This window comes from Pipra filicauda, unplaced genomic scaffold (assembly GCF_003945595.2).
Source record: "Pipra filicauda isolate LSUMZ 115617 unplaced genomic scaffold, ASM394559v2 scaffold64_size3178608_pilon, whole genome shotgun sequence".
Taxonomy (NCBI): domain Eukaryota; kingdom Metazoa; phylum Chordata; class Aves; order Passeriformes; family Pipridae; genus Pipra; species Pipra filicauda.
In genome coordinates this window covers 1258836-1274300 of record NW_024104809.1, presented here as the reverse complement: position 1 = coordinate 1274300, position 15465 = coordinate 1258836, and the positions used below count along the sequence as shown (strand labels likewise).

The 15465-nt window shown below is 47.3% G+C and overlaps 3 protein-coding genes across 4 annotated transcripts in view; 2 read left to right on the top strand and 1 right to left on the bottom strand.

Annotated features, from left to right (window-relative positions):
* The first annotated feature begins 1150 nt into the window (after positions 1–1150).
* GTPBP8 (GTP binding protein 8 (putative)) lies at positions 1151–5866 on the top strand. Of its 2 annotated transcripts, none has more exons than XM_027727585.2 (7): positions 1151–1480; positions 1841–1939; positions 2442–2572; positions 2909–3008; positions 3399–3517; positions 3948–4074; positions 4644–5866. In XM_027727585.2, exons 1-6 carry the CDS (start codon positions 1187–1189, stop codon positions 4030–4032), a joined length of 828 nt encoding a protein of 275 aa, XP_027583386.2. In that variant the 5' UTR covers positions 1151–1186; the 3' UTR covers positions 4033–4074; positions 4644–5866. The 2 variants fall into 2 exon arrangements, with proteins under 2 accessions (XP_027583386.2, XP_027583387.2); XM_027727586.2 differs by having other exon boundaries at positions 4641–5866.
* A 3142-nt stretch (positions 5867–9008) lies between these two features.
* Positions 9009–11753, top strand: TAF13 (TATA-box binding protein associated factor 13). The gene is made up of 4 exons (XM_027727612.2): positions 9009–9443; positions 9558–9636; positions 10137–10234; positions 11080–11753. Exons 1-4 carry the CDS (start codon positions 9240–9242, stop codon positions 11248–11250), a joined length of 552 nt encoding a protein of 183 aa, XP_027583413.2. The 5' UTR covers positions 9009–9239; the 3' UTR covers positions 11251–11753.
* A 415-nt stretch (positions 11754–12168) lies between these two features.
* Positions 12169–15465, bottom strand: part of NEPRO (nucleolus and neural progenitor protein) — a 5889-nt gene continuing 2592 nt past the window's right edge. The window contains exons 6-9 of the mRNA XM_027727610.2: positions 14995–15356; positions 14234–14295; positions 13587–13837; positions 12169–13132 (exon numbers count right to left, since the gene is read on the bottom strand). Of these exons, the coding sequence (XP_027583411.2) occupies positions 12736–13132; positions 13587–13837; positions 14234–14295; positions 14995–15356 (1072 nt within the window). The 3' untranslated portion in view covers positions 12169–12735. The remainder of the gene's footprint in view (positions 13133–13586; positions 13838–14233; positions 14296–14994; positions 15357–15465) is intronic.

The following is a 15465-nucleotide window of genomic DNA, read 5'->3' as shown; positions in this document are numbered from 1 at the left end:
TCAGTGCACGGAGCCCTCAGCAGCTCAGAGGTGTTGCTGGGCTTGGCCTGAGTCTGTAAGAATGATGAGAAGACCCAAAGCTAAACAGGTGACAAAAACTCGGAGGAGCTGTTGACTCCCTCAAAGGCAGAGAGGCCCTGCAAAGAGGCCTTGATAAATCAGAGGGCTGGGCAATCACCAACCATATGAAGTTTAATAAGGGAAAGTGCTGGATTCTGCACCTGGGATGGGGCAACCCTGGATGTTCATACAGACTGGGGAATGAGCTGCTGGAAAGCAGTGCTACAGAAAGGGACCCGGGAGTCCTGGTTGAAGACAAGTTGAATATGAGTCAGCAGTGCCCTGGCAGCCAAGAGGGCCAACCATGTCCTGGGGGGCATCAGGCAAAGCATCACCAGACAGTCGAGGAAGGGAATTGTCGCCCTCTACTCTGACCTGAGGTGGCCTCACCTTGAATGTTGTGAGCAGTTTTGGGCACGACAATATAAGAATATAGAGCTATTAGAGCGTGTCCAAAGGCAAGAAATGAAGATGGTGAAGGGTCCGGAGGGGAAGCCATACAAGGAGTAGCTGAGGTCATTTGGTCTGTTCAGCCTGGAGGAGACTGAGGGGAGACCTCACTGTGGTCTTCAACATCCCCATGACGGGAAGCAGAATGGCTTGCACGGGTCGCTTCTCTCTGGTAACCAGTGGCAGGATCCGTGGGAATGGCCTGAAGCTGTGTCAAGGGAGGTTTAGGTAGGATATTGGAAAAAGGGTTTTCACCCATAGGGTGTTTGGGCACTGGAACAGGCTCCCCAGGGAAGTGGTCACAGCACCAAGCCTGACAGAGCTGAAGAAGCGCTTGGACAATGCTCTCGGGCACGTGGTGTGATTCTCGGGGCTGTGTCCTGTGCAGGGCCAGGAGCTGGACTCCACGGTTCTTGAGGGTCCCTTCCAACTCCGCATATCCTGTGATTCTGTAAACAGCCGGGCCTGGGAAGGGCCTGCCCCTCTCAAAGGGCGATATGGACAGCAGGACACTGCCGTCGCCGAGCCGGGCCCTGACAGCACCGGGCCGGGCGGGGGCACCCGAGATACCGCGCCCGCCCCGCTCCGCCCCACTATCCCTCTGTCCCGCCCCGCTATCCCGTTGTCCCGCCCGCCGCCTTCCGGGCCTGGCCGGGTCCCGCCTGCAAGCGCAGGGATGCTGCTGTCGCGGGCGGGCGGTGTGGCGGGCCGGGTCCCGCCGCCGCTGGCCGCCCTGTCCCAGGTGCTGCGGCTGGAGCGGAGCCGCCGCACCGGGATCATGTTCCCGCTGCAGAAGCTGGAGCGGTACCTGGCGCCCGGCACCGACACGGCGTGGTTCCACATCTTCGAGCCCGGGCTGGGCGCTCTGCAGCGCGCCGAGGCGTTCTTCAGGTCCGGCCAGGGCCACCCCATCGACTACGTGAGCTCCGCCGTCCGCATGGACCACGCCCCGCCGCCGGCCCTGCCCGAGGTCAGGGCTGCGCTGCCCTCGCACCCCTCGGCTGTGACTGGGCTGGGACAGCGGCTTCCCACCGCCCGGGCCGGGCTGAGCTGCTGGGGCAAGGGGGTGTCGGCAGTGGTTGTGTAGCTCTGGGGGCGGCAGTGTCAGAGCACTGCACAGTGCGTGCTGCACTTACTGCTGCTGTTTTAAAATAGTTCATTTGTTGTTGCTCTCCGTTGTGCAGCCCAGCAGCCCGGCGTGCCCGTGGCACAGGACGCTGCTGTCCCCAGGCACTGGCACCAAGGGCTGGGAAATGACCAGGACTGTGGGACTGCCCCGGCACATTGAGGGCAGGTGTAGATGTGCCCTCTCTGCCTCTCCCTCTTGCAGGTGTGCTTCATCGGCCGAAGCAATGTGGGGAAATCATCTTTAATCCGGGCCTTGTTTTCACTGTCTCCAGAAGTGGAGGTCAGAGTGTCAAAAACTCCGGTGAGTGACTTTTTTAACTTCTGTCCATCTTTGTCAGAAACTGATGCCAGGCCGGAGAGTAGGGCTGAGAAGGGTGGGAGGGGACAAGCTCCTGGGTAACCTGAAACAGCAGGAGAACGTGCCAGCTGTGGTGGCCACCACCTCATGTCTGACAATGGCCTTGCTCAAGCACAGGAAGAGGCAGAAAGAGCCGAGCTTAGCTCTTCAACCAGGCCTGGCACATGTGCCAGACAGAGGAGTTGCACAGCTCGAGCACATGTGCTGTTAAGTCCTTTGGGAAGAAACTGAGACACCCATGAAGGCATTTTTAGTCTGTTTTATAGATAGAGCCATGTAAGATTGCTACAAGGGTAGAAGACTGGGCAGCTTAAAGCAACAGTAGCATTCGGGGGGTGCAGGGGCATGGAATAGAGATGTTTTGTGGGGCATCTCCTAGTACACTGCTTAAAGCAGCTTTTTAAAACCACTGCCTTCCCTGATCTTGCCTAAATCCTCTTCTCAGGGCCACACTAAGAAGATGAATTTCTTCAAAGTAGGGAAGTACTTTACTCTGGTGGATATGCCAGGATACGGCTACCGCGCCCCGCAAGACTTTGTGGAGATGGTGGAGGCCTACCTGCAGGAACGGCGCAAGTAAGGGACTTTCACAGCAGTGAATGCCAGACACCTACATACAGTGTCATGTAATTAGGTGAAAAAATGAAAAGGGGTAGGTGCTTGCAGTAGTAGTATTGGTTAGTTCTGACATAATTTCCCTGGGAGCTTCTGCAGTGTCATTCATTCATGCTCAGATCAAAACAACAGAAAAGACTGAGGTGCTGCTCCATGCTGACCTTCATCTTCCATACATGGCTTTTCTTGACTCTTCCTATCCCCAATCTCATGTTTTTGTTTCTCCTTATGATTTTGGAAGTAGCAGAGCAGGTGTGAAATAATGGTGGCAATTACTGTTGCTTGTCTTTCTGGCAGCTTGAAGAGGACTTTTCTGTTAGTTGATGGTGTAGTTGGACTCCAGAAAACAGATCATATTGCAGTAGAGATGCTGGAAGAGTTTGGAATTCCTTATGTGGTAGGTAATGCTGCTTTCTTGGGTTGGTTATAAGGTATGGGTAATCTGTAAGGGTGTGTACCCTGTACTTGAGTTTATGCAGGTTGTTCTATCCAGGCAGTAAGCCAACCCCATTTATTGTTAATAAAATATGCCTAAAATGTGCTGAGTAAGGCAAGTGGGATTTAAGGGGTTTTTTGCTTTGTTTATTAAACGGAGCTTGAAAATGCCTGCTCCTTATGCAGGCTATAGAAATGTTTTGGTGAACTGTGTTCAATTTTTACCCCTAGATATGACCCAGAGCTTTCAGTCTGCCTTGCAAGATAGTCCAGGACTCTTACAGATGTTCCAGGCTAGCAGCAAAATAATCTTATTTTCCTCTTTTAATCCTCCCTTTCTGGATCCATGCAGATGGTGTTAACCAAAATTGACCGAGCTTCCCGGGGACTGTTGTTAAAGAATGTACTGGGGATCCAGGAGTTTGTAAAGGAGAACACTCAGGGATGCTTTCCTCAACTGTTCCTGGTCAGGTAAAGCTCTGCTGCGCTGCTGCCATTTCCTTTTGGGTGATAAATTCAGTAGGGCAAGCTGAGCTGAAATGGGTTTGTCCACTTTAGAAGCAGCCCCTCTCTATGCACCAAGGATGGAGGGTGGGGAAATGTCCCTTTTCTTCTTCCCCCTCCTCTGCAGAGTTGTTTTCAAGGTTGCTTCTTCCTTTGGCCTTTCTTGGAGGTGGGCAGCAGTCTTGGCGCTGGATGGTAGCAGGCTTTGCCATTCTATTTGGAGTTCTGGTAACAGTAGCCGCTGTAATTGTTGCATTAGGGAGCCAAACTTGAGGCTCATACCAAGGTGTACTGCACTGTGGGAGATGTAATTGAACACAGCAAGTAGCTGTTTGCTCGTATTACTCCAAGACACAGCATTATCTGGCACTAAACATCCACACCTCTGTTTCCACAGTTCTGTGGAGTTTTCAGGAGTTCACTTGCTAAGGTGTTTTGTAGCCCACGTTACTGGAAACCTGGCTGCTGTAGAGACCAGCTGAAAAGACTGACTCCTGATCTGCTCAGCTCATCTGGAACAAAAGGTCTGTGGTTTTTTTGTTGTAAATAACCCAAGGTACTAGAAATTATTTAGGATAAATTAATATGTATAAAACTAAGCTTTTTGCTTATTAAGTTCATCAATTCAAGAAGTTTGCAGTGTGAGTGAATCCAGGGTATTATAAAACTGTTTTATGAAACCTACATGATTGTGCAGAGAACCTCCAAAGAGAAGTTTTTAATACAGTATTTTCTCTCCCTCCACTGAAATGTTCAAAAAGATACCACTACATGCCTAAATTTTGCTATATTTAGGATATTAGAGATAGTCCAGTAATATCTTTAATAAAGAGGCATTTAGTTTAGAATAGAAAAACTATAGCCCTAACATTAAGCAACCTGTACTTGACCAGTTGAACTGAATGGTACACAGAAGTTTACTTCTCTCAATTAGGGTTAGGGTTAGGATAGCAGGAGCCAAAAGCTACCACTTGTACAACCTTCCTGCTTTAAGGCCATCTGGAGTGGAAATAGCCAACATATTGTCTGTGAAGGTGTGTTTGACTTTCTGTGTGTTTTACTTTTGTAACTTTCTGTGTTCTGTGTTCAGTAGGTGCAGTGAGATAGCATGCCTTGCTTGCATACATCGAGTTGTCCCTGTCCCAGATGGGTGAAGGAAAGGACACATCTTCAATGGGATCTACTTTTCGATCACTGTTGGCTTGAAACAGTGAAATGAAAGACTGGCCATCTGGAGGAACCCTCTTTTTCTGCACATTATCATCAGTCAGTGCTGCATTTCTGTTCTCGATCCAGCATGAAGTTCTGCATCTGCACTCGGATGAATTGCCAGATCTGAGACCTGTTGTCCATTATCTGTGTCTGTTCTGCCCTGGCAGCTGAAGCACAGTACTGATGTGTCCTATACTCTTTAGGGGTACTGTAGCAGCTCAGAGAACTGTGTCCCACACCAGCTGTGTCTGGCTAAGAGCACCTGAAACTGTGAAGTTTACAAGGTACAGTCAGACAAAAGGAGAGCTGTCAATAGCAGCAGTCATGCAGGAGAACTTAGACCAAAGCTATTAAGTGCCTGTGTCGAACTCTGGCACTCGGACTTTGTCATGTCTTAACATGGCCAAATATGGGTGTGCAGTTGTCCAAGTTACTTACATTAAGTGTTTAAACCTCATGAAAGGGCAGTTTTTTCTAAACCACTCTGAGGGTGAGAAGGTGACATTTATAGCCCTTTCATTATGCAACTTCTTGTAACTCTCAGCCTAGACATGAGGTGAGGCTTGTTTTCAGCAGTCATGTAAGAAGTGAGGAATGTGATAAATGCATTAGAAAGACATGGCTCTCTAGTTTCTGCATTTTAACAGTAATTAAACCTGTAAGTCTCTTAATATTTTACCTCAAATCCCAAAATGCTACAGAGCAAACCAGCCCAGGGGATGCATGATCGTAGGGGAAGTGCAGTAGTATCTAGACAGATGGGACAGGTGAAAGTGAACACTTCAGGAAGAATTCTTTCTTAGTATTTTAAAACCAGGATTTTTGAAAAGCATCAGTCTTGTCATGGCTGTCATTTTCAAGGCCTCACCTGTGACTGGAGAGCCTCCGAAAATAATCCTGTATGTGTAAAAAATTGCAGTTCTGCTTTTAGTCCCTCCTCTGAAGAAAACCCCTTACAATGCTAGGAAAATGGGGCAGGCAACTCAGGAAGTGTTTAAGGATGTCATTAGGTCATGCAGAAAGAAATTAGAAAGGCGAAAGCTCAATTAGAACTTAATGTGGCCACTTCTCTAAAGAATAATAAAAGGTGTTTTTATAAATACATTAATAGCAAAAGGAGGTGCAAGGAAAACCTCCATGCTTTATTGGACACAAGGGGAGAATATAGTTACCAAAGATGAGGAAAAGGCTCAGGTACTTAACACCTTCTTTGTCTCGGTTTTCAACAATAAGACAGGACAGCTGGCCTCCTGAGCTGGTAGACAGATACAGGGAGCAGAATAGCTCCTCTGTAATCCAGGAGGAAGCAGTTAGTGACCTGCTGGGCCACTTAGATGCTCACAAGTCTATGGGACCAGATGGAATCCATCCAAGGGTGATGAGGGGGCTGGCGGAAGAGCTCGCCAAGCCACTCTCCATCATCTACCAACAGTCCTGGCTCACTGGGGAGGTCCCACATGACTAGGGGAAGGAGGATCTGGGGAACTACAGGCCTGTCAGCCTGACGTCAGTGCCTGGCAAGGTTATGGAGCAGATCATCTTGGTTGCAATCACACAGCACCTACAGGGTGGCTGGGGGATCGGACCCAGCCAGCATGGATTTAGGAGGGGCAGGTCCTGCCTGACCAACTTGATCTTCTTTTATGACTAGGTGACCTGACTGGTGGATGAGAGGAAGACTGTGGATGTGGTCTACGTGGACTTCAGCAAAGCCTTTGGTGAAGTGTCCCAAAGCATACTCCTGAAAAAGCTGGCAGCCCATGGCTTCGACAGGGGCACTCTGTGCTGGGTTAGGAACTGGCTGGAGGGCCGGGCCCAGAAAGTGGTGGTGTCCCTCAGGGATCAGTGTTGGGTCCAGTTCTATTTAATATCTTTATTGATGATCTGGAAGAGGGGATTGAGTCCACCATCAGCAAATTTGCAGGTGGTACCAAGCTGAGGGATGTGTCAATTTGCTGGAGGGTAGGAGGACTCTGCAGGGGAAACTGGACAGGCTGGATGGATGGCTCAAATCCAATAGTATGAGATTTAACAAGACCAAGTGCCAGGTCCTGCACTTTGGCCACAACAACCTCCTGCAGCACTACAGGCTGGGCACAGAGCAGCCAGGCAGAGAGGGACCTGGGGGTTCTGATTGACAGGAAGCTGAACATGATGCAGGAGTGTGCCCAGGTGGCCAAGAAGGCCAATTGCATCCTGGCCTGTATCAGGAACAGTTTGGCCAACAGGACTAGGGAAGTGATTGTCCCTCCATACTCAGCACTGGTTAGGCCACTACTCAAGTACTGTGTCCAGTTCTGGGCCCCTCAGTTTAGGAAGGATGTTGAGGTGCTGGAGCGTGTCCAGAGAAGGGTAACAAAGCTGGTGAAAGGTCTGGAGCACAAGTCCTATGAGGAGCAGCTGAGGGAGCTGGGGTTCTTTAGCCTGGACAAAAGGAGGCTCGGGGGGATCCTCATTGCTCTCTACAACTCCCTGAAAGGAGGTTGTAGCCAAGTGGGGGTCAGTCTCCCAGGCAACTAGCGACAGGACAAGAGAACAGAGTCTTAAGCTACGCCAAGGGAAGCTCAGGTTGGACATTAGGAAGAAGTTCTTCACAGTAAGAGTGATTGGGCATTGGAATGGACAGCCCAGGGAGGTGGTGAAGTCACCATCCCTGGAGGTGTTTTAAGAAAAGACTGGATGAGGCACTTAGTGTCATGGTCTAGTTGACAAGATGGAGTTAGGTCATAGGTTGGACTCGATAACCTCAGAGGTCTTTTCCAACCTCGTTGATTCTCTGATTCTGTGAATTCTTTTACGAACCACTTAAATACATTAAATGTGTCTAGTAAATCCATTTGTATAAAAAGTGGGACATGTGCCTGGAACAGTAGGTACCTTCTTATCCTGAACAACCGGCTTTGCCTCTGGACACATCTTGTATTTCTGCTGTGCTAGTCAAAAGACCTTTACTCACAAGTGCTTCAAATAGTGGAATAACTTGCATTTTGCTCAGCCATTTGCAGGCGAGAACACCACAGTTGGATTCTTGAGTGCAACAGTGCCCCTGTGACAAGTGACAAGTAAGAAAGCAAATAAAAGCAAGTCCTCTCCTTTACTTAAACAGTAAAACTTATATTTAAGTGTCTTCACAGGAACGTGCTTTGGGTAAACAGGTGTCTGACACACTACTAGACTTTTTATGCCAAGTTCTTAAGGAACATGCTGTATGAGGAGTTGCACTTTTTCAGACCAGGAACACAAATGCTCTCCCTTTCCCCCTTGATGAGTGGTGGGTGGGCCTGGCAGCTTACTGAAGCAGTAGAGCTCATTTCGGTTTTAAATTCAGATGTCTTGGGTTGTTTGCAGTGCATATGCTTCTCTGCAGGCACCCAGCATTACCTTGTAAACTTTGCCTCTTCTGCACCTGTTATTTGCAGAATGATCTTGAGTACTAGCTTCTATGGAAAAGGATTCCACCTTGTGCATCTTCCCTGGTCTTTCAGCAGTAATTTCTCCTTTTTCTTTCTCTACTGTCTGTGTCTAATCTAGTCTATCACCATAACACTGGCACTACAAAGGCAGTATTTTTCAACAATGTCCAAAATTAGAACATTACAGTCTGGACAGGTGCACTACTCAATCATTAACAAACTAGTGGAATAATTGGGCTCAGAGCATTAAAGTCAGTGGGTCATACTCCAATTGCACAGCAGTTACAAATGGAACACTGCAATGATCTATTCTGGAATGTGTCCAGGTGAACATCTTTACGAGTAATCTGGAGCAGATGCATTATCAAACAACGCACAGCACCAAACTGGGGGGAACAGTTGATACACTCAAGGGCAGGGCTGCCATTTAGAGGAACTTGGGAGAGCTGGAGGAAAGGGCTGACAGCAAACTCATGAAATTCAACAGGACTGGAGCACCTCCCCTCCAGGACAAGCTGAGGAAGTTGGAGCTGTTCAGCCTGGAGAAGAGATTGTGAGGGCCCCCCTGAAGGAGGCCTATAGGAAAGCCAGAGAGGGACTCTCTGTCAGGAACTGTAGTGACAGGATGAGGAGTAATGGGTACAAACTGAAAGAGAAGAAACTTAGGATAGATATTAGGAAGAAATTCTTTATTGTGAGAGTGGTGAGACACTGGAACAGGTTGCCTAGGGAGGTTGTGGATGCCTCAACCCTGGTGACGATCAAGGTCAGGTTGGATGGGACATTGCTGCTGGGAGGTGTTCCTGCCCATGGCAGGGGTGTTGGAACAAGATGATCTTTAAGGTCCCTTCCAACCCCTTAACATTCTATGATTCTATGAACGTGGGCAAGTGCCTTTTTCTCAAGGGAAGGAAAAGCCCCTGCGAACCACGCAGGCAGACTGGGAGACCTTTTTAACATCATGGCTGACCTTTCAAGCAGGGGAATGGACCAGACACCTCCCGAGTTCACTTTCAGACCACGATATCCTGATCTGACAATCCAATAATGTGTCGACTACAGATATGGGGAGGGTCACCAGATCTCTCCCACTAAGTCCTCGGTGCCACGACTCCCACCAGCTCCCGCCCAGCCGGCAGCACCGCCCCGTGCCCGCCCCTCCACAGCTCGGCGGGCTCGGCGAGGCGGGGCCGGGCAAGGGGAAGAGGAATAGGAATCCCTTCCGGCGCAGCCCGGCAGCCATGGCCGATGAGGAGGAGGACGTGCCGGTGAGTGGCGGGAGGGGCTGCAGTTCCCGGTGGTCCCCATCCCATCCCAGCAGCGGGAAGGGGCCGGGTCCCGGCGGGCGCTGACCGCGGCCTCTCCCCGCTGTGCCCGTGCAGTTCGAAGAGGACGCGGAGGACGCCGGCGGGGGCCTGGACGGCGGGCAGGGCAGGAGGAAGAGGCTGTTCTCCAAAGAGCGTGAGTCGAGCTGGGCCGGACAGCCCAGCCCAGCCAGGACGGGTCATTCAGCTGAAACTCTGAGCAGATAGCTATGGAGTTCCTAAACTCACTTTTCCTTAGCAAAACAGCGGCTTTCATTTTGTGCCCTGGCTGCAAGTGCAGAAAGCTGTCATGTAGACAGACCTCCCCCAAAAATACTGCTGGTGCATCCTCTGAACCGAGCTGTGCCCCAAGTCGGTTGTGCTGTAAGTCAGTGTGTAGGGCTTTGCAGGCTAAATGAGTATTTAAAGAGCTTTTCATCAGATGTGCTTTTCTGCCTGTACAGCACCTGGCTTTTGTTGGTTTCTGTTTATTTCCTGTATGTTTGCTCAAGTATTGGCCTGCCTAACAGACAAGAGCTACATTCCTGCACCACCCTGGAGCAGGAATGTGCAGGCTGGTGAACTCTAACTAGATGTGTGCTGCTGACACTACTGAATGGATGAAAGGAGCCTCACACTGAGTGTTTCTTTGTGCAGTAAGATGCATGATGTATGGATTCGGGGATGACCAGAACCCTTACACAGAATCCGTGGACATTCTTGAGGACCTGGTAATAGAGTTTATCACAGAAATGGTAAGTCAGCTCTAGACAGCATGGTCAAAACATCCTCACAAGGACTTCAGTCTTCTAAATAATACCTCTGACTCAAATACTGCATTATCCCAGGCCCCAAAGTCATGGTGCTAGTAGGAGAAAGCTAAACTTGGATTTTGCTTTTCCAAGAGAAAGGCAAAATTCATGCATCTTGTTCCATGTGGATTTAGAAAACTGAAGTCCTTAAGTAGTGGTTAAATTAGTATTGTAGGAGAGGAAATTCACATCTGACTTTGGGGGTCACTGTGGCATCACTGTATGTGCAGCTGACAGAAGACAAGGCTCAGCTTCGAAAATCTGTCAACTTTTTGTGTTGGCCCAGTGTCTTTATGTGGATGGGAATGTAGCTCTGCTGCAAAAGAAATGCATTCTGGGGCCTGAAACCATTACTCTACCAGGTATTTGGTTACTCTTTTAAAGTATCCAAGCATTCCCCTTTCTTTTGAAAGGTTGCCCTTGCCTTTCCTTATCAAAATACCCTACACTGTCCTCTTGATAGGGTTACTTCACATTGCTTCCAAGTTGTGCCTGATCTTAAGGCTTTTTGCAGGCTGGGCATCATACTTGTAATCTAGCTTTAGTTTTGATGCCATTATGTGATGTATATATACTGCTATATGTAGGTGTAGGTGACAGGGAGGTGGGGACAGCAGAGCAACAGTAAGTCCATGGTTTACTGGGAAGTTCTGTTGTGACTAGGATGATGGTGCCCAGGTCCTCCAATTGCTTACTTTGTTACAAAATTACAGGAAATAAAGTGGAATTGAGAACTTAAAAGAGTGGCAAAGGAACCCTGTTGACTTTCCTTTTTTCCCCTCTGACAGACACACAAGGCCATGTCAATCGGGCGGCAGGGCCGCGTACAGGTCGAGGACATTGTCTTTCTAATTCGCAAGGACCCCCGGAAGTTTGCCAGGGTTAAAGACCTCCTTACTATGAATGAAGAACTGAAACGAGCCAGAAAGGCCTTCGATGAAGCAAACTACGGATCTTGATTCTGTGCACAAGCTGCACTGGGGCTTCATTTGGGCTGCCCAAGTAACGGCAGCTGCCCAGTAAGAAGGAAGATCGTGTGTGTTGTTTGGAGGGGTTATTCAGGATGAAGGTCACTGCTGGGATGTCTGCCCTCACTCCCAGCCTTTTCTGAGAACTATTCAAGCAGCTGAAATGTTATCTGATTGTATGTGGTATACTTGGGTATTTTTACACCATTTTAGGAAATGAAAAATTCCTGTAATGGCAGGAAGTCTGTTTGAAGTAGGCCTGTGTAAGTAGGCCTGTGTTGTATCAGATGACTAGATGGCTGATGATACATGATTCTCTACAGCTATTTCAGTTATCACTGGGTACTCCTGTGAGAGGAAACCCAGAAAATGGATCTTGGTTATCTGGACACAGGCTGGACACAGGCTTCAAGCCCAAACTACTCTAAAAGTTCTGCTTTTTGCTCTGTATATGCTCTTTGAATAAAACATTTTAAGTTTGTGCCTACACATAACTAAACTTACATTGATCGATTCACACAAGATGCACAATAGAGGGGTTTTTACACTTAACAGGCTAGGAAGGTTATTTTAATTTTTGTCCTGGTGGGCACAGCTCTTTTATTTTCTACCGCTCTTAAGCCTAAGAAATTGAACTTAGCCCATTCCTGATTTACTTTCACTTACAGCCTTTCCTTACCCCTCTTAAGCAGGTGCTCTCTACCAAACCAGATTCCTGTTCTTTGTTCTGAGAATTTTTTTCCTTAATATTTCCTGGTGATCCTGCTCACGGGAATTACTTACAAGCAAAAGCCTGGCAGAAACTACTAGGCCCATTGCTTGTTCTAACACTATGGAATACCTGTACCTTACATTGCCAAGCAGACAAAAATTGCCCTTATATTAAAAAGATTTTGGGACAGTGAGAAACATGTTCATCAGTCAGGAGTTTACTGTTGCAGGCCAGACTGTGCTTTCCCCTATTTCTGGAAAAGCAGTAGGTTCAGCTAACTCATTTCAGGACAAAAGCAACAAATGCTAAAACAGCAATACTACTGCATGTCAAGGCTGTCCCCTCTACAAGCAGCACAGAAAGAAGGGTGTATGACTTGGAAAAGTGTCTACAAGTCTTTTGTTCTAAGCAGCAGTAAGTGATCAGCTGCAGCCTTCTGCTGTGGATGGTAACTAACTGCACTGTGGATTTGACAGCAGCACTTAACATGTGGTCGAGCAATAGAGAAGAGTCACTGAGTGAGGGTAACAAAGTCGCTGCTCCTGGATGAGGCCAGGTAAAAGGATGAAGACTATTCAGCTGTTTGGAACACCCTTAAAATATGAAAAAACACCCATTAAAAAAAGCTGTTTTACAAAAACAAAAAAATGGTTGCTACTTTCTTAGCAGAATTCACGATTTGAGTTACTGAGACAGAATTAGAGTTCAGATGGTTTTACTTTAAAAAAAATAAAATAATTGAAATTACTTCCTTCAATCCAGGGTCAGACACCTATTGCTGCAAAAATAGAATCAATATCCGTGTTCTCAGTAGATTCTTTCCATGCAGGGCCGGGGCTTCCTTCAAGCAGCAGCTGCTTGGGGGTCCCTGCTGTGCTTAGTCTGACACGGGCTGTATCAGCATCAGAACATTGTTCTTGACTCAGAGGTCCATCCTGGTAGGCGGGGAGGATGAGTGATGCACTTGTCTCACAGATCCCAGAAAGTTCAGAAGGCTTTTGCTGAACAGTCTTCAGAGCTCTCTTCAAGCGTGCAGATGATTTGATCCTCCTTGGACAGAGCCATGCCCCGAGGTACCGCCTTGGCCAGCGTGTGTGTTGGGACCCATACAGGAGGTATTTACGGACAGATGTTTTGACACAGCGCAGTTTTTTCTTCAAGCTTAAAAGGAGGAAGGTGCACAAAACATAACTTTATCAGATACTGAAGTGTTACTTCATTTGGAGTTTGGAGAGGTTTAGCCTTTATCATTTTCCTTGTCATACCAAGGAAACATAACAGCACCTTCTATATAGCACTACTATGATAGTACCCAGGGCAATCTGAAGAAAGACAACTCTTGCATCATACAACTTTTACCATTAAACATGCAGATTATTTAAGTTGCATTTGTTATGTATTTGTGCATTTGTTAGCCTTTTAGATCCTTTCACAAGTGACTGATGCTAAACAGAATGCTCATGTCAGAGCATCCAGTAACCTGAACTAGTGATCCCGTGTTTAAAAAGAATGGCTTAGACCACTGTGTTTCACTATACTGTAGCAATATACATATTAAAATGTCATCCAGCAATTAAAATTACATCCAGAAATCCCACACCCATGCAAAAACTACCTGCATCCTTGAGCTTCCACGTGGTGCAGCCGGTTGCTTTTCAACAACTTGTTACGCAGAAAATAAGCTTCTGATTTGAATTTATTGTTTTTGCACCACAGAATAGCTTTTCTGAGTGCCTCTGACAGCTCCCCAAATGATGCAGCTGTTTGGACCATCTGTACAAGAGATTCAGTATGCTGTGACTTTGCTACACGAGAGGAAGGTGGTGCCAACTTTGCTTTAAAAGGTGTTGATGGCATGTTTATACCCTGAAACAATAACAGAAATATTAGTCTTTTAAAAAGATTATGTGCCTGGTCCTTTCTGGTGGAGGGGAGCAGAGTACTGAAGATTTTGTGAGAACATTCCTTATTTCCCAAGAAGAAAGAGAAATAGCACTCTTGTTTTGTGGAATACAAAAAGAAGATAATTAGAATTTGTATTCTTGTCTACTACTGAGCTCTCTGGTCAGTCACTTGACAAACCAAGAAATGCTCAAATTCCTAAGCAGAAATGAGTAGCGATTTTCTGTGCAAAGCTTCCACACTAACTAGGGTTGTCAGACAAGCAAAAATAAGGCAGGGAAAGGGGACATTTTCAATCAGGAATATTGTGTTAGGGTCTGTAAAACTGAAAAATAATGTGTAAAAAGATACCCTACAAACCTCTTGTGCTGGATGTCTGGATGGCTTAAGCAAGCTCTTCACATCAATCCCCAGGTACTTCCCTACAGAGAGAGAGGAGATTTCTCATTACAATGTTGAGATAGTTTTACGTCTTTGCACAGAGATGCTGCAGTGCTTTGCCATGCTGAGCTCTCAGCAGGTTCACACCTGTACTCAGCATTTCCAAGCAGCTCAAGGGGACTACACTCATCTTGCATTGCAGCTGGCAAGGGATGAAGAGGATGCAGAGATTTACAGATGGCTGCAAAGAACTTAATGGGTAAAAGCTTCACACAAACACCTGGATGCCTGCAGTCACTGGCCATAGCCCTGAGTACAGAGAAAGTCCTGGGCACAGTCCAGAACCAGCAAGCACAGGATACCTGCATCCTGTGCTTATAGCCTTGCCTACTCTTGTATGGACTGCAGACAGTGTTCTTAGCTTCTCACTATCCTTATCTATGCAGAAGGAGGAAAGTAAAAATAACTATTTTCAGGACCTGGATACTGCATTCATTATCTGCTTCTCTCCAGGCTGTATCCTCTTTAAAACAAACCCTCCAAAAAAAATCACAATGTTGACATTATCCACAGCTTTATAAAGGCAAGGTACATTCAGCATTCTCTTCTCCCAAGGACAGGAGAGGGGAGCTTGTACTAGAACCACACTCTGTGGTAAAAGTGCTTGGCTCTGTTGGACAGAAGCTGTGGTCAGTCTCTGAGATGTCAGAAACCATTTGCACTGTGGCACAAGGCTTTACCTCTGCTGGCTCTGGGCACCAGAACTGTCTCTCCGATATCCATGGGGCACGGGATGCTATGGTTTGTCACACCACTTGTACAGGTTACAAAATTTCTCTTTTTTCCAACCTCTGATACTGCCTCTGCCATTGTTGGGAAGAGCTTCTTCAACCAGCTGGTAGATTTTTTTGTTGTAAGCATTTTAGCCTTTTGCTTCTTCACCTCAGAAGATAGGTTAATTCCAAGGAAGTTACTGATATCAGAAGGGAAGGTAAACCCCTTGATATAAGGCATCTGTTGGGTCTCAGATACCAGCTGAAGTGTTGTTGACAAGACGTCATACAAGGACATGAGGGTCTGCAATACACACCTGTACTGAATCCTGAAGAGAGAAAAGACAAAGGTATGGAGTCTTCTCTAAGAAAACTTTATGCCCACTGAACAGCCCACCTTAATCTCAAACAGAAGAGATTCCAAGCTGCCCTTTCCCT